We start from the raw sequence: 19,218 nt of genomic DNA, 5'->3' as shown, positions 1-19,218 counted from the left end.
TAATTGAGATTCAGCTGTAAGGTGAGTGATGTTTATTAGGAGGTGATTGAAAATAATCACCATTCCTAAGAAGCAGTTAAAAACACTTGTTTGTTGGTAGCCTTTACAGCTATGTGCAAATATGGCATACTTACTAGGAATTAGGAAATTCTGTGACTTCTAAACTATGTAATATGACATTCGAATTCATACCGCATATTGAAATTTAGTAGAGATTATTGTGAGAGAGGCTGTCCTTCAGGAAGATTTTAAATTCAGAAACTTTATGTTTAGGATTTTGTTTTTTATGCTCCTCGTCTGAGAATCAATAAACGGATTTTGGCTTTATGTATGGGAAACCATGAACTATACATGCGAAGAAGAAAGCCTGATACCATTGAAGTGCAGCAGATGAAGGCTCAGGCGAGGGAGGAGAAACATCAGAAGCAGTTGGAAAGGTATGGAATTTAAGGTTTTGATTCCTAATTGAGTAGGTGGTTTAAAATTTAAGAATGCTGTTTCTTTCTTTTTTTTTTTTGTCACATTTTTATTACTTTTTTTAAAAATTTATTTATTTTTTCATTAACATATAATGTATTATTAGCCCCAGGGATACAGGTCAGTGAATCGTCAGGCTGACACACTTCACAGCACTCACCATAGCGCGTACCCTCCCAGTGTCCATAACCTCACCACCCTCTCCCTACCCCCCCTACCCCCAGCAACCCTCAGTTTGTTTTGTGAGATTTAGAGTCTCTTATGGTTTGTCTCCCTCCTGATCCCATCTTGTTTCATTTAAAAATAATGCTATTTCTTTTAACATACTCTGAGTTTATATTTTTACATTGTTTTCATCGTATTAAAATTGAGTGTTATGCTTATACTCTTAAAATGTTTTACTTTTCAAATTGGAAATCTTTGGTATTTTTGAGAAAGTAGCTTTTTATGAATTCATAGATGTGCTTTATTTTTTAAACATGCTTGCTTTTCACTGATTGACCTAGGTTTGGGTACTCTAATAGTTTGGGATTTTTCAAGTTTGTTCTGCTTGTGACTTTTACTTAATTTTTCAGAGTAAGAATTGCTTAAATAAAAAAATCTGCCTTATTTTTGTTTATTTTTTAAAAAGTATTTTATTTATCTGTTGAGAGAGAGAGTACACATGCACAAGCAGGGGAGGGAGGAGGAAAAGAAGACTTGGCGCTGATCGTGGAGCCTGATGTGGGACTTGATCTCACCACTATGACCTGAGCTGAAATCAAGAGTTGGACACTCGACTGCCTGAGCCACCTGGGTGCTCCGCTGATATTTTGCTTTAAAAGTGTCGTTGACACTGTAGAACTCAAGTGAAAAGTTACTAAAAAGTTTGCAAAGCACCTGGTGTTTAATAAATAGTACCTCGTATAATAATTCTTAATATCATTAATGCATAGTCTGATTAGAAGCTGAATATAAATTAGCTTTTAATTTTCATTTAAGAAAAATATATTTGGGTTCATCTGATATTCTTTAAAAAGTAAGGTATCCTAAAACATTTTCTGCATGTTAGTCCAGGGAATTCATAGTTTATTAATATGTTACTTATGCTCAGACTACGTGGTCTTTGTGCCTGAAATTCAGATGGCAGTGATGTCATTTTTGGGGAATATTTAGATGTACTCAGATGAGTTTCAAAGATGAAATCATAACTGATTTTTTTTAAGCTAAAAAAAGTTATTCCCATTAAAACAAAGGGAATATTGAATATTGATTAAATTTGTGAAATAGATAATATTACCTGGTAGTGCTTCATCTAATTCTTACTCGTCTTGATATTTCTTTATAAATATAGAGTCTTTATAGAGTCTGCAGTGGTAGGCTCTCGGTAGTTATGTGATGAGAGTCTGGCTATATTTAAAAGAAACAATCTCTGGGGCACCTGGGTGGCTCAGTGAGTTAAGCCACTGCCTTCGGCTCATGATCCCAGTGTCCTGGGATGGAGTCCCGCATCGGGCTCTCTGCTCAGCAGGGAGCCTGCTTCCTCCTCTCTCTCTCTGCTTGCCTCTCTGTCTACTTGTGATGTCTCTCTGTCAAATAAATAAATAAATTCTTTAAAAAAAAAAAGGAACAATCTCTTTAGGCCCCTGGCGGTTGCCGCTGAGGGAGGGAGGTGGTCTTTCCCGTGAGCTCTCAGGTTGATCTGTCTTAAGCAGCATTTGACATCTACTGTCATTCTAATGGAGTTGTCAAAGGAGATAAAACTGGTTTGCCATTTGTATATAAGATTAAATTGGTACTACCTTAGGAATTAATAATGTGTCAATTCATGTTAGTGATCGAAAATTCTTATCCTCCCAGGTTACTTTACTTAAACTGCCTAAAGTAAAATTACCTTTGTGCTCCCTTCCAAGCCTTTCTTACTTCTCTCAGTGGGAAATGTGCAGTTAACTGCTTTTGTGCTGGCCTGTGATTTATTGTCAGAATTCATCAAGGATACACGTGATAAATCTCCTCTAATTTTTCCCCACATTCAAGTCTGCCTCAAAAACATGCTTTGCACATAAGGGGTGTATTTGACAGTTTTACTTTCAAAAGTTTTACTTTTTTTTATCGCTTGAAAATATTTCCAAAATGTCTTAAGTTTTTACTATCTTTTTTTTTTTTTTTAAGATTTTTTTTTATTTTGAGAGAGAGAGGGAGAGAGCACTAGTTGGCGGAGGGGCCTAGGGAGTGGAAGAAGCAGACTCCCCTCTGAGCAGGGAGCCCAACGAGGGGCTCTATCTCAGGACCCTGAGATCATGACCTGACCTGAAGGCAGATGCTTAACCAACCAGGTGCCCCTTTTAACTTTTGAAACAATCCTAGACTACATATTCCGTGACCCCACAAAAAGAAATGCATTGTATTCCAGTGTACGTGCATGTAACAGGGCAGTCCTGTATTTTTAACTGGATGGGTTTTTTTTTTTAAAGCCCAGCTGAATATAATGGAGATTCTTAAAATATTTATACTACGTTTCTTTTTAGTGGACTCAACAGTACTTGGGTTTCATGTAAATATTTCTGTGTATTCATTTGTAACAGAGCAATTCTAATTCCTCTTCAGGGCACAACTAGAGAACGAAAAGAAGAAGAGGGAGATAGCAGAAAAGGAGAAGGAAAGGATAGAGCGGGAAAAGGAGGAGCTGATGGAGCGGCTGCGGCAAATCGAAGAGCAGACGGTGAAAGCCCAGAAAGGTAGCAGTTTCCTTTTGACATTGTGTTCACCCTTGTTCCTCTTTGTCCGATACTTCCTCACTGCTGGATAATCTCATTTGTCTTGTACAATAATTGCACTTAATTGTCACTTTAATACTTAATGGAATCACATCATAAACATGTTTAAGGGACACGCAACATTCATGTGCTAGTTTCTCTCTTATTTACTTAAATACACAGGTGTTTTCATGTGAAATGACTGTAGATATTAATTTATTCCTCTTACGGTTCAGGGTTCCATAAACAAACAGGCAGGTTTAGTACTCACCAGCATTTAAACAAAAGCCGTTCTATATGATGCTTTATGGGTATGTAAATATTTCAAAGCATCTGAATACTTAAAGGCATTTTAAGCTATTCTGACTATAATAAACTCTTTCGGAACTCAGTCTCTAAATTTTATTTTGGTGTATTAAAAAAAATACACAACACATAGAAGTGGGTTGGTTTTTGGTAACACCTTGGTCAGAACCTACTTCCTGTGAAGAGTGTAACCAAAATGCTACAGTGTGTAGAAAGGGTACATTTGGTTTCCAGAGTGGTTTACAGTGAATAACTCTAGGATATGCTGCTTTCAAACAACAAATAGTAGGAAGAACAGAAGAAAAAAGGTATTGAGCAAAATAAGATTTTTTTTCCTTAAGCAGTAGAGGTTCGTGGGGGGGATATAATATGAAATATATACTATTTGTAAAACTAGAATTAATACCTGCTTTCCTGATAACTAGTAGAAGCAGCCATTAGTTTTATTATTCTAAGTAGAATAATAACCTTAAAGTTTATTAAATAATAACCTTATTTAAGGTTATTTTCATTCCTTATATCAGGCTACCATAGTGGGGAGATGCTCTTGAGCAGTGGGGAGAATAATTTGCAAATGGGTAACTAGAGGGGGAAGTCATGGAGATTGCTATAAACCCACAAACTGGTAGATCATTCTAATTTCAAGAGGATTGGAAATAATATTTCTGAGAGAAGAAATAGGAAAACATACACACTAGGCTTTATTCTGACCTTAGAAGCCTCACTTCCCAGAGCTAGAAAAGACCTAGAAAATTACTTAGTTCAGGGGTCAGAGGTATTAAACAGATGTGCTTGCAGACTATAACACCAAGGCAGAACTTGTTTTCTGAATTCCAGCTTCATCCTGTTTCTACTACTACAGATGCCTTTTTCATCAATTAAAGTAGACCTTTATGAAGTGCCTACTTTGTGCTGCATTTTAGGAATACAAATAAATCGGATGCATGGGAGGGAAGTCTGTGTGGTTGGCAGAAATAAGATAAATTCATAAAAATGTAAAGTGAGGTAATGTAAATGCCATGTGAATACAATAAGCAATACTTTTAGAGGCAGAATGCTGTAAAAAATGGAATGTGTGTTTCTTTAAAAAGTTTAAAGAAATTTATGATACTGGTATATTTTAAAGAAAAAAATTGAGTGATAAAGTTTTTTTAACTTACATATATCTTTCTGAGAGAATAGCTACCTATTAAATCTTTCAATCTTATTTATTTAGGGTGCATAATAAAAATATTAATGATTTACACACAGAAAACTACTCAAGTCAAGAAGCACTAAAGAATATAAGGAAGATAGGGACGCCTGGGTGGCTCAGTTGGTTAAGCAGCTGCCTTCGGCTCAGGTCATGATCCCAGCGTCCTGGGATCGAGTCCCATATCGGGCTCCTTGCTCCGCAGGGAGCCTGCTTCTCCCTCTGACTCTGCCTTCCACTTTGTCTGCCTGTGCTCGCTCTCACTCTCTCTCTCTCACAAATAAATAAATAAAATCTTTAAAAAAAAAAAAAAAAAAAGAATATAAGGAAGATAGAACATAAGAAAGAATGTAGAGTATCCCTGTCAAGAAAATTTCAAATCAGTCATCTTATGACAAAGGACATCTGATTTGTTTCTTGAGGTTTTTTTTTTTCCTAATAATAAAGCGTTGCCAGGCTGTCCTGAAATATGCATGATTGTCTTGTAATTTATGCTAAATTCTCACTCAAATGCAGTAACTCTGGTCATATCTAAGTCATAATATATAGTAGATAAACCTTTAAGTTCTTGTTTGAGAAGAAACTTTTCTATATTTCATTAAGAACTTTTTTGAAGTCATTATTATTTGAAATGAGTTATGAATCATTAAATAGAACTATTCTACCATTTACATTTCCATGGTTCACTTACTTTTATCATTTTTAAACCAGCTCTGAAGGTTTATTTGAGAGCCAGACTGGGATTCACTTACTGTCCTGGCAAATATCAAAGTGACATCCCAGTAGTGATCTCATGCTTCCTCTGTATTTATTAAGCACCTAGTGTGTACGAGGCATTGTAGGCATTGGGGATACGATGCTGAACAGATAAGGTCCCTGCTCTCATGTGGCTTACATTTTATTGAGGAAAGACAGAGTAATAAAATTAACAGATAATCAAGATCATTTTATGTTTTAAGTGCTTGGGGGGGGGGAGTAAGCATGATAGTGTGATGAAAGCTCTTGTAGGGAATAGTGGGGCTTGTCAGTTTTATGTATACATTGTTTATATTGGAATTAAACAGTCAAGCTTTAATTCTGTCATTAACTTAGAATACCTTTAGCAAGTCATTTTAACCTCTCAATTTCCTTAGATTCCTAATTTCTAGAATGGAAGTAGATAATCCCTAATTTAATTTTCTGAGATTTTTTGGAAAGTTTTTTAAAAAAATGTGTTTGAAGTATAGCATGTATATAATAATGTGCATGACTCTTAGGTATCAGGCTTAATGAATTTTTGCCAAGTGAATTTATTCCTGTGACTACCTAGAACAAGGTGCAGAACATTACCTGCACTAAGGGACTCTCCATTGTATCCCTTCCTATTTTTTCACCCCAAATGTGACTTATATCATTCTGATGTATATCATCATAGAGTTTATTACTTTTTTAAAGATTTATTTTTGCAAGAGAGAGAGCACATGTGCATGAGCAGGGGGAGGGGCAGAAGGAGAAGCAGACTTCCTCCTGAGCAAGAAGATCCCTTCCAGGGATCTGGGACCTGATCTCAGGACTAGGACTCTGGGATCATGACCTGAGCCGAAAGCAGGTGTTAACCGACTGAGCCACCTGGGCACCCTCATCATAGAGTTTAGTCTTATTTTTAATAGTTCTGTTGAGGTATGAATCACAATACCACACAGTTAATGATCGAAAGTGTTTATTTTAACGGTTTCTAGTATATTCAGAGTTTTGCCACTTGATGCCACAATTTTAGAACAATTATATCACCCCAGAAAGAAATCCCATACCCATTAGCAGTCACTTCAAATTTTTCTGAGTCCTCCCTCCCCCAGTCCTAGGCAACTACTAATCTACTTCTAGTTCTGTAGACTACATGTGCTGGTCATTTCTTATGAATGGAATTGTGTAGAATATGGTCTTTAGTAACTGTCTTTCATGGAGCATAATGTTTTTAAAGGTCATTGTGTTGGAGCTTGTATCAGGCACTTATTCTTTTTTATGGCTGAATAATGTTTCATTCTGTGGATATATAGATATATGTATATATATATATATATATAGATAGATGTAGATGTTATATACATATGATCTACACATACACACACATATATACATACATACACACACACACTACATTTTATTCATTAGTTGGTGAGCATTTGGGTTGTTCCCACCATCTGACTATTGTGACTATGTTGCTATGAACATCTGTGTACTGGTTATTGTTTTCATTTCTTTTGAGTTATACCTGGGAGTAGATTACTGGGTCATATGGTAAGTTTATGTTCAACTTTTTGACAAACTGCCTAACTGGTATCTAAAATGACTGTACCATTTTACATTCCCACTATCAGTGGATCATTTGGATGACCCCTAACCTCCCAGCACTTACTAATGTTAGTCTTTTGGAGTGTGGTCATCCTAGTGGGTGTGAAGTGCTACTGTGGTTTTGATTTGCATTTTCCAAGTGGCTAATGATGTTGAGCATCTTTCCATATGTTTATTGGCCATTTATATATAATCTTCTTTGGAAAGGTGTATTTTTGCATTTTCTTCCATTTTTCAACTGTGTTGTCTTTTTGTTGTTGAGGTGTTAAGAGTTCTTTCTGTATCTCGGTACAGATGTCTTATGACGTACCAGACATATGATCTGCAGATATTTTCTCCCATTCTGTGGGTTACCTTCACTTTGAGGATGATGTTCTTTGAAGCCCAGTGCTTTAAATTTGGATGAAGTCCAGTTTTGTTTTGTTTTTTTCTTTTTAAGATCTATTTATTCATTTGGAGAGAGAGAGGGAGTGCACAGGGGGGAGGAGGAGAGTAAGAATCTTAAGCAGACTCTGTACTCAGCATGGAGTCTGATGTGGGGCATGATCTTATGACCCTAACATCATGACCTGAGCCAAAACCAAGAGTCAGGGGCATAACTGACTACACCACCTACGGCCCTGGAGTTCAGTTTATTTATTTTTTGCTTGTGCATTTGGTATCGTGCCCAAGAACAGTCTTGCTTGCTTTTGAACTGCATGTAAATGAATTCATGTACTCTTCTGCTTGGCTTCTTTTTGTTCAAAACTTGTGCCTGGAGCTGTAGTTTGTTGTTTTACATGGTAGTGTAATATTCTGTTGCATGTAGATAGCAAATTGTACTGATGATAGACATTTGGGATAGTTCTGGTTCTGGCTATTATAAAATAAGGCTGCTGTGAACATTCTTAAGTGTAGTCCCTGGGTATTAATTTAGGGGAGGTATCTGTACCCCAGAGTGGAATTGCTGGGTCACTGCTACAGTTTATCGTAGATACTGCCACTGTTTCTACAAAGTGATTGTATCAGTGCTCATTCTTACCGGTAGTGAATGAAAGTTGATTTGCACTGTATCTTCATTACTTGATGATTTGTTTTACTGTCAGGGTTTCCTCTTGCGTTCTTTGTTTGTTAGTTTAGCCATTCTGGTGAGGACAGTTAGTACAGTGCATTTTCTTGATGACTGATGATTTGATTTTAAGCACTTTTGCAAATGCTTATAGCATCCATAAAGTGCCTTTTCATGAGTTTCACCTATTTTTAAAAATTGGATTTTCTTTTTTTTTTCTTATTGATCTATAGTTCTTCTCATATTTTGTTAAAAGAAAATCTTTCTATGGTTTGTCTTTTTTCTCTCTCAGTGTAAGTTTCTTTTAATGAAGAGAAGTTCTTTAAGTTCCATTTATCACTCTTTCTCTTATGGTTGTGAATATATTATTTTTTACAACTTTGTGGATACTGCTTTACCTTTCACGTTTAGGTCCATAATCCATATGTAACTGATTTTTGTAGGAGTCAGTGTTATTTCTTCCCATATGTATTTTCAGTTGACCCAGAACCTTTATTACAAGGAATGTTCTTTCCCCATTTAGCTACATCCATCACCTTTGTCACAAATCCAGAATACAATATGTATATAGGTCTACTTCCAGACTATTCTGTTCCACTCAGCTATTAGTTGATTTTATTGTCAGTGGACACTGTTCAATCACCAGTTGTATCTAGAAAAACTTGAAACTGACATACCTTATAAGTGCATCATAGGCGTACAAGAAAGTACATGTTGTACAGTGGGAAGCACGTTTCAAAGACAAGGGCAAGTTCTTAGGCTTCCAGATTATTTAGATTTTACATTATCTTTTATGACTTTAGTTGTTAATGGTTACATATTGCATACTTTTATAAATTATTCTGAAGTTGAGAAAAGGAAAACAATTAACTTGAAAAAGTTATTATAGGGAGCGATTAAGTTTATAACAGGACAGACTAGAGCTTCAGAAGAGTTTATTATATGACAAGACTGACCTTTCGGTGGGAGTCAGCAGTCTGGATGTTCTGCATATCTCATAGCACAAACTCTTCTGTGGTATTGTAAGGTGATGCACCTCCTGATCATTCCTGGGTTGGTAATTTCTCTTTCTCTTTGCCATACTAACTGTGCTTTTCCTCTCCTCCCATCTCCTATTCATAATCCTCTTCTGAATAGAGAGCCTCTGGAAAGGAAGTTCTGGAGATGGATAGTCCTAGAGAGGAAAGTTATTAGCTACTGGGATGTCTTGGCTGCACACTTCTGTGGGTTGAGGATTTGGTAATAGTGGCTGAATGTGGTGACAAGCTCTAGTACTCTGATCTACCAAGTTGACATTTATTTTTAGCTTTTCTGTTGGGCTCCCCACTCCCCCCAGCCCCCTAGAAGCCTTGCCTTTTCAGAGTTTCTTTCCTTAGTATTTGTTCTAAGCAGCAAGAGGAACTTCACATGCTCTTCAAATTTGCAGTTTTACTGGTTGGTTAGTGGTGATAAATTATCTTTTGGGGGGATGGTGCTTCAGTACATGATTATACTCACTCAGGATTTTGCTAAAATAAAATTAGTAGTGTATCTGTGTCCCTGTCAAAGACCTCCTGAATTTTATGTTTCTTTATGGGTGCTATGCATGTGAACCTAAATGTTGAAGGGTTTCTAGAAGATAGCATAACCATAAGGAAAATATTAATAACTTGAACTTCCAGGATTATAAAGGGGACTCTGGCCCTTGACATCTCTGCAGAGGGTTTGTAGGATGCCTAAAGATCTGCTTCTGCAGTGTTTTCAGTGTTTCTCTGGATTTTGCATCTCTCCTCGTTCTTTGCTTTTTCTTCAGTTTTCCTAGGTAAGCAGTATCTTTCATAGTTACGTTAACATCCTTGTTTGCTAACTGCACTACCTGGATAATCTTTGGGCCCACACAGTAGTGGGGGATTTTAGGGGTGTTGGAAGGGTCATTTGGTCCCGTCTTCCCAGTATGCCTTGTAATTTTGGTTGCTTTCCCAATGTTGAGTTTGAAACATTAGGGAGCCCTAGAATGATGTTATTTAACTTTAGAGAGGATTTAGTATTTTTTTTTTTGCCAGGCAGAATATGTGCAGGTCACTGGTGGAGTTGACCAAGGTTTCAGGCTTTGTTAAGGTTGGTCTCTTTGTGTTTTTTCCCTCCCTGCTAGTCTGTAGACCCTTCAGGGTGTCTTCTGAAGGACTGCTCATTGACTAGGGCCCTCAGTGCCAGCCGTTGACTCCTGGCTGCGCGACAGTGTTGATCTTCCTGCTATTCTGTAGCCAGTTATAGCTGTTTTTTGTTTGTTTCCCTAGTTTTCTACCTCATATGTGTACATTTTAGGAGTTGGCAAACCTCTTGGGGGGAAATAGCATGCAGATTTTAGAGCCTACCTTTCTATTTACTCCTTTTAAGGATCTTGATCTCCCAAGCCTTGGATGCCTTGATAGCCCCCAAATTGCAAGCTGTGTCTTTTTAGCCTGACTTAGTATTGTAGGCCTAGGGCTGCTGTGTGCTGGTTCACTTTTATTCTGCTCCGCTGAGAATATTAAATGCTGTTCTGTTTTGTCTGTTTTTTGTGTACAAAGTAAGCAAATACACAATATCCTCATGAACCATATTCTTGTTTCCTCTTCTTTCTTAAATAAAATGTAGTATCCTGCACGTATCCTTCTGTACCTTGCTGTTTTCAGTTAATGCACACTTGAATGTCCTATGTGTATACTCACAAAGAGATCTTTCTTACTTTTTTTTGTATGATGGTATAACACTCCATTGCTTAGATTTAGGATAGATATTTTATAATTGCATTTTTAGTGAGTAATTGGTAAATAAATTCTTAATTCTGTGAATTCTAAAAATTAATGACAGTGGAACTTCTTTGCTTTTTTTTTTAACAACAATATTCTTTTCCTATGGAAAAAAATGTGATACTTCATAAACTATTACCTTAGACTGAGAAAAGGAAGAAAACTCTACAACTTTTGGGATATTTAATTCATTAATTTATTTTTTACTAATTCTTGTGTAGTTACATAGTTTCTAAGCTTTGCCCATAAGAGTCATTTGGCTTACAAAGCCCTAGACCTGTCAGAAATCAAATTTATGTTCAAGCCCCACTGAGAAAGAGAGACTTCCCCAAATTTTATTAGCTTGAGCTTAACTTCTTGGTTCTAAACACCATATCCATCTATATCAATGCAATACTGTTAATGAGAGAAGCAGCTTATTCTTAAAACCTTAATCTTTATCCTGAAAGAGCAGATCTTCTAAAAGAAGCCATATTCCTTGGTACCCTCTTAGCATGTGTCAGACCTCAGAAATTGTAGGTCCTAGATTTTTATGAACCAGAGAGGCAAAATATTGATGTTCTTTATCTTAGCTAATCCTTCCCTGCAGGTGTTCCAAGGGGATCCAAGGTCTTAGAGGCTTGTTTGTTTCATAAAAATATTCTAATAGGTGGATTTGTAAACCTTTCTGCACAGGGCCAGATAGTAATACTTCAGGCTCAGCAGGCCACACGGTTCCTGGTGCAACTGTCAGCTCTGCTGTTGCAGAATGTAAGCGGTCTTGTACTGTACATAAACACGTGACGGTATTGAACTGAGTGAGGGTATGCGTGCCTGTGAAACTTTACTTACAAAAACAAGGCATTGGGTTAGAGGGCCATAGTTTTCCAGTCTCTGTTCTAACTCTTTTAACTGGGGAAGAAATAAGTAAGTCATTTCAAAACCTTCCTTTCTAGAAGAGACTAGATTTGAAGTTTTCCGATTTATTTTCAACATTTAAAATAATTGACACTTTTGTATAATTCTTAATCACAAAATAGCCATTGCCTTGTCTATGTTCTTGAAAATGATATTTATTGAAACAAGTTGATAGAAAATAATGAATATTGGGAATATTTAATTGAAGATTTAACTTTAAAAGCCAAACTTACTTTTTCTTTCTTCCTTTATTGTACAGAAGAAATTTTTATTATGAGAGAAGAAGCAGTGTTATTTTCTTTTGTTTTTTGTTTGCTTGTTTTGATGAATGATACAACCTTGAGTATTGTGTGCTTTATTTTATATATTAATCAAATCAACAAGTTGGAAAGAATGATCCTAAGAAAAGTTTAATAAGTTAGCTTGATGTCCCAGTTTTAGAAGGCAAATTCTAAAATGAATAATCCTAGAATTTAGTTGTGACAACATTCAGTGTTACATACATTGTTCACCCTTATAGCCGAAGAGCCACATAAAATTCTTACATTATTTTATTGGGAATTTAAAATTTAACCATTTTTCTTCCTACCCCTCTCTAAGCCTTGCAGATTTTAACTGCAATTAACTAAATTAATTCTGACCAAGAGCAACAAAATTGAGAGTGGTAAGAAGCGTGTATGTTACAGCTAGCTTTCAAACCTTATGACAGACATACAGATTTTTAGTTTTTTCTCCTCTCTGGAGTATAGAGAAAGGGAGAATCATTTTTTTGTAGGACATTGCACCCTCTTAATAGGTGACGTTCTATTATCTTTTGTCACAAAATGTCCTTGTTTTTAAATAAGAGTTCTCAGAATAATGTTTAAAATTAGTAGTTTTAAGCTTATTTAAGTGCTAGTAATATTTGTGCTAATAATATTTTCCTTTCTTATTCAACTCACTGAAAAAGAGAACAATTAACTTTATGATCTGTACACTGCAAGATCAAAATTGATGTCATTTATCTCCAGGTATTTACTTTGTCTTCATGCCTGAAGAATGGATATATACCAATAACTCAAAAGTTATAGTAATTCATGTGATTCACATCAGAATTCCTCCTCTGAATTAGTATTGTTTTCAGTCTTAATGCTTTGGGTTTACTCATCTGATACTTAAATAAGTAAAACGTTATATGTAAGTTTTAAAGTGTATTGTTTTATAGTTTTGAAACAGATGACAAGTTCTGTAGGTCAAAACTTTGGAGATCATATTTTTTAAAACTAAAGATGACTTCCAGCCTTATGATGTGAGTTAAATTACAAAGTATTTTCATTTCTTCAAGTTTTTAAATTGTGTAGTACTTAAAAATATTTATTAGGCTTTTGCCAAGTTAAAAACAAAGTATATGTTCATTTGCAGGTGTGCTAATTTTAAGATAGATGCTTCGTTAACCATTTTGGCTTCTTCTTTTGATAATGAGAATAATTGGAATTAACCTTTGTTGTGGGGGTGTACATATATTTGACAGAACTAGAAGAACAGACTCGAAAAGCTCTGGAACTGGACCAGGAACGAAAACGAGCAAAGGAAGAAGCAGAAAGACTTGAAAAGGAGCGTCGAGCTGCTGAAGAAGCCAAGTCCGCTATTGCAAAACAAGCTGCCGACCAGATGAAGAATCAGGAACAGCTGGTCAGGAACCTGTCTTGGTTCTATCTCAGAGAGAAAGAAAAATTTAGACAAAAGCATGAAGCAAAGCTTGTAAAACTAAGTATATTAGATCTTCTGGAAAGTAAACCAAAGATACAAGTAACCTAATCACAAAGTGTGGAAATAAACCTAAAAATTTTATTTCTGCATGAAAAAAAGAACCCAAAAAACCTAAAGATAAAACAATGAGATGTCAATAGAGTCTATTGCTAACAAAAGATTTCTGATTCACTTAAACTTTGCATAAGCCATTAGTGTGTTTTACTTTAGATAAATTGACAGTATGTTCTGATACCTTCTTAAAAGATAACTATAGGCCGTAATTTATTGGGTGTTTGTTTGTGTAGTGGACTGCAGATATTGAGTGGGCATGATCTACATTCCAAGTAGATCCTGGAATTAAATATTGGTTCAAACATTTACTTGATATGTGGCCTTGGGTCTTTCTGAGCCCCAGATCCTTCCCTTTGAAAAAAGGGATAAAGGCACCAAATAGGATTGTTGGGGAATCTAATGAGCTTATTTGGCAGCATACTCTTTAAGTTATAAAGCATTATATAAAATGCAGTTTTTTTCTTTTGCGGGGTTTAGCAAGTACTTTATTGATCAAAGTTAAAATGTGCAATTCAGGTGCTGTTTTTTAAGTTCCTGCTACTGAAATGGGAAGAACTCCTTATCCATAAAATAATAAAACTGCTTTCACTGTCTTCTTACTAGTAGATTAGACCTACTATAAATAAGATGCTTATGATCTTAAATACTAACTTTTTAAAAATGAAAGACTAAGAGAATCATAGAAAGTCTAAGCATATACATTAAAGCTTTAAAGACAGAATATTTTTGAAAAAAAATTTTATTATTGGTAATTATGTTCTTTATTTTAGGCAGCAGAACTTGCTGAATTCACTGCCAAGATTGCACTGCTGGAAGAAGCCAAGAAGAAAAAGGAAGAGGAAGCTACTGAGTGGCAACACAAGGTGATCATTTGTTTTCCACTCAGTATCATTTATTAAATATCTATTTTTGTACCCAGCAGTCTGCTGAGTTTGTAGAGGTATATAAGATACTGTCACAATTTAGAGGGAAAAGATACGTGTGTGTATGAATGTGTGTGTATTGTCATAATTACTAATCTGTTGATGCAAGCTAAGAACGGAAGAGGTGATTACTTTCTGTGGGAATGAAGCAGGTGTTGGGGAGACTCTTGTAAGTTTTAAGTGGGATCTTAAATAATAAAGTCAGTTTGGGGGTAGAAAACATTGCGAGTGGTTAGAGACTACAAAGGTCGTCATTCCAGACAGGGAACTGATGGGTATAAGAAGTTTGGAAGTACATGGCAGACTTGAAGGACAACCAGTAAGTAAGCAAAGCTTTAGGGTATAGGTTCAGGAATCTTGAGAAATGTGGCTGGGGAGTTACAGAGGAAATAAAGCTGTGAAGGGCTTTAAATAAATTGCAAGATGATAGGGAGTGTCTGTAGACATTGGGCTTTTAAGATTTTGAAATAGGATTGTAGTATGATCAAGTATGGCTGTATAAAAATAACTTAAAGTAGAGGATGGATTGTTCTAATGGGTAGGATTACCTAAGAATGAAGAGGAGCAGGGATCATTGAGAAACATCTTGTGGTAGACTTAGCAGGGCATGGCAATCAAATAATGGATATGAAGAAGTCGAATTAGAGGGATGCAACGAAGATGATACATATTGAGTTTTTAAAAAAGATTTTATTTATTTGTTAGAATGTGAGCGAAAGAGTGAGCACAAGTCTGGAGGGAGGGCAAAAGGGGAGGGACAAGCAGACTCCCTGCTGCGCAGGGAGCCCAGCACAGGACTCGACCCCAGGACCTTGGGATCTTGACTTGAACCGAAGGCCAATGCTTAACCAACCTAGGAGGCACCTAGGCTTCCCATAGTTAAGATTTCTAATGTAAGTTTCTTAGTAGATGAAGCCACTGCTGTCTGAAATAGTACACAAGTGAAAAATCAGAGTTTAATTCAAACTTTAAATGTTAACTCTTCAATGCAACTAAAATAATTTTTAACACCCGAAGGTATATAGTTTTATGACTTTTTTGCAATGAATGTGAATACAGTTTTCTTTGCCTCTTAAATTTTCTTTGTAGCAATTTAAATTTCATAGGGAAATTTTGATAGTGAGAATTATGTATATGTGTATATATGTAACTCTCAAAGCAATAGAACTTGGTTAACCCATTGGACCACTTTTTTTTTTTTTTTTTAAGATTTTATTTATTGGGGCGCCTGGGTGGCTCAGTGGGTTAAGCCTCTGCCTTCGGCCCAGGTCATGATCCCAGGGTCCTGGGATCGAGCCCCACATCGGGCTCTCTCCTTGGTGGGGAGGGAGCCTGCTTCTCCCTCTCTCTCTGCCTGCCTCTCTGCCTACTTGTGACCTCTCTGTCTCTCTCTGTCAAATAAACAAATAAAATCTTTAAAAAAAAAAAAAAAAAAAAAAAAAAAAAAAAAAGATTTTATTTATTTATTTGACAGAGAGAAATCACAAATAAGCAGAGAGGCAGGCAGAGAGAGGAGGAAGCAGGCTCCCCGCGGAGCAGAAAGCCTGATGTGGGGCTCGATCCCAGGACGCTGGGATCATGACCTGAGCCGAAGGCAGAGGCTTTAACCCACTAAGCCACCCAGGCGCCCCTGGACCACTTTCTTTATTAGAATTTCTGAGACACATAAACTTTTTGAGAATTAATACCAGGGAGGCAAATCCTGTGAATTATAGAAATGAGGAAGTGACACGAGAAAAATCACATTCCCAGAAGCCAGGATCACTGTTTTAACACCTTAGTGCAGATCCTTCTAGGATCTTTTCCTGTTTGCATGTATATATACATACACACTTATGTGTTCAGAATGAGGTCATACTGTACATATGCTCCCATTTTAGTCAACTTCTTATCTCACCTGTATTAGACTATATTCATTAAATTTTAAAATTCAGATATAATTGATGTATAACCTATTAATTTCAGGTATATGACTTTGTTGTTTGATACTTGTATATATTGTGAAATGAGTTAACACCCATCACAAGAAAATTTTTTTCTTGTCATGAAAACTTTTAAGATTTACTCTCTTAGCAACTTGCAACTTTCAAATATACAATACAGTATTATTAACTGGAGTCTCCATGCTATTTGTATATTACATCCCCATGACTTACTTATCTTATAGCTGGGAGTCTGTACTTTTTTTTTTTTTTTTAATAAGATTTTATTTATTTGAGAGAGAGCAAGCATGATTTAGGGGGTGGGCCAGAGGGAGAGGGAGAAAATCTCTAGCAGACTCCCCATTAAGCACAGAGCCTGATGTGGGGCTTGATGCCAGGACCCAGAGATCATGACTTGAATCAAAGTCAGATGCTTAACTGACTGAGCCACCCAGGCACCCTGGGAGTTGGTATTTTTTAAACACTTCTCCCATTTGCTCACCCTCCCTGCCACCTCTCATTTCTGGTAACCAGGACTTTGTTCTCTGTATCCATGAGCTCTGTTTGATTTTTTTTACGTTTACGTATAATTGAGATCATATGGTATTTGTCTTTGATTTATTTCACTTTGCATAGTGGCCTCAAGTTCCATCAGTTCAGACACAGATAGCTAGATTTTCTTTTTTATGGCAAAATAGTATTTACGTGTGTGTATACAGCACTTTTCTTTACCTATTCATCTGTCAGTGGATCCTTAGGTTGCTTCATATCTTGGCTGTTATAAGTAAGGCTGCAGTGAACATGACGGTATATATCTTTTTGAGTTAGGGTTTTCATGGTGGGGGTAACTACTTAAAAGGGAAATTGTTAGATCATAATGGTATTTCCATTTTTAATTTTTTGAAGAACCTCTGTAGCGTTTGGCATAATGGCTGCACGAATTTACGTACTCAGTAATGGTGCACACAGGTTCCCTTTCCTGCATATGTTCGACAACACTTGCTATTTCTTATCTTTTTGATAATAACCATCTTGAGTGGTGTGAGGTGGTAGCTCATTATGGTTTATATTTGCATTTCTGTGTTGATTAGTGATGTTGAGCACCTCTTCATGTACCTGTTGGCCATCTGTATGTCTTGTATGGAAAAAGACCCATTCAGATCCCCTTGCCATTTTTTAGTCAGATTGTTTTTTAACTGTTAAGTTGTATGAGTTCCTTATAATTTGGGTATATGATTTGTAAATATTTTCTCCCATTCAGCAGGTTGACTTTTCATTTTCTTTTTCATGGTTTCCTTTGCTGTGCAGAAGCTTTTCAGTTTGATGTAGTCCCACTTGCATATTTTTGCTTTTTAACTTTACTTTTGGTGTCAGATCCAACAAATCATTACCAAGACCAATGTCAAGGAGCTTGTTCTGTGTTTTCTTTTAGGAGTCTTACGGTTTTAGGTCATTTGTTCAAATCTGATTATTTAGGGTTGATAATTTTGTATGGTGTAAGATAGTGGTCTGGTGTCATTGCCCCTGTTGCATATTCTTGGCTTCTTCATTATAAATTAATTATGTTTGTGTGGGTTTATTCCTGGGCAGACTGCATTCAAAATTGATCCAGAATCTTTTATAGCTGATTTGCCAGGCCAGGGTCCAAATTAGGACTTTGCATTGTGTGTGCTTGCTTGGAGGACAGGCCATTTTATGATACTGAGTTATTGGAAGGACCTGCAGATTGTCCCTTTTTTTTTTTTTTTTTTTTTTTGTCTAGTTGTTTCCTCATGGTGTTATTCAGCTTGTCCTTGTATCAGTATTTCCTGTAAATTGGAAAACAGACCTTAAAACTTGAAGGATTCAAGTTAAGAAGTTTTTGGCTATGATGCCTCTTAGGTGAGACCACCATATAATTTATCATCCAAATTAGAATGTATTTTAGAGTGAAAGGTGTTATTATTAATAATTATACAATGACAACAGTGTAAAGCCGGACTTTTTTAGACAGAATAACACAGTATACCACCCAAGCAGTTGGTATGTTGGATACTTCCTATTGCATCATCTCAGAAGAACACTTAGTATCTGGTTAACCTACCATGAGTGATTTTAATTGATCACTGGATTAGAGTAATGGTGGTCTGATTCCTCCATTTACGGTGACTTGCTTCCCCTAGTGGCTAAAATGTGATCTCTTAGACATGGCATTCTTTGGCGTTTTACTAGTACCATTTCTCATCAACCATTTGTATAACAGTTTTTGCAGCATTAATCATTCTTGCCAGTATTAACAATTTTAGTAGGTTTTGCAAAGTTATGTAATTTAATTCTGTCACTTCTCCTTGCTGGCATTCTCTATAAAAACAGAGCTTTCATCAGTAAGGCTTATTTTCATTACCCTGAAATATATTTTCTTTTAGGAAGGAAGGATAACTTGATGCTTTTAATTACCAATTTTCAAAAGGAGGTTACTGATAAGCTTATTTTTAATGTTCAGGCTTTTGCAGCCCAGGAAGATTTGGAAAAGACCAAAGAAGAACTAAAAACTGTGATGTCTGCCCCCCCTCCACCTCCACCACCACCAGTCGTTCCTCCAACAGAAAACGAGCATGATGAGCATGATGAGAATAATGCTGAGGCTAGTGCTGAGTTATCAAATGATGGAGTGATGAACCATCGGAGTGAAGAGGAACGTGTAACAGAAACTCAAAAAAATGAGCGTGTTAAGAAGCAACTCCAGGTATTTAAAATTTGCAGTTGAATGCACATTAATAATATGGGTAGCATTTCCCCCGTTTATTGAGCTAAACTTATTAAATGGGAACATT

At 36.3% G+C, this 19,218-nt stretch overlaps 1 protein-coding gene across 1 annotated transcript in view; it reads left to right on the top strand.

The window, feature by feature from the left end:
* Positions 1 to 19,218, top strand: part of RDX (radixin) — a 92,089-nt gene that overhangs the window by 40,096 nt on the left and 32,775 nt on the right. The window contains exons 10-14 of the mRNA XM_059179918.1: positions 274 to 437; positions 3,064 to 3,194; positions 13,268 to 13,428; positions 14,331 to 14,423; positions 18,888 to 19,130. Coding sequence (XP_059035901.1) covers positions 274 to 437; positions 3,064 to 3,194; positions 13,268 to 13,428; positions 14,331 to 14,423; positions 18,888 to 19,130 — 792 coding nt within the window. The remainder of the gene's footprint in view (positions 1 to 273; positions 438 to 3,063; positions 3,195 to 13,267; positions 13,429 to 14,330; positions 14,424 to 18,887; positions 19,131 to 19,218) is intronic.

This window comes from Mustela lutreola, chromosome 1 (assembly GCF_030435805.1).
Source record: "Mustela lutreola isolate mMusLut2 chromosome 1, mMusLut2.pri, whole genome shotgun sequence".
Lineage (NCBI taxonomy): Eukaryota > Metazoa > Chordata > Mammalia > Carnivora > Mustelidae > Mustela > Mustela lutreola.
The sequence above is the reverse complement of the archived record's forward strand: the minus strand, read 5'-3'. Positions and strand labels throughout refer to the sequence as shown.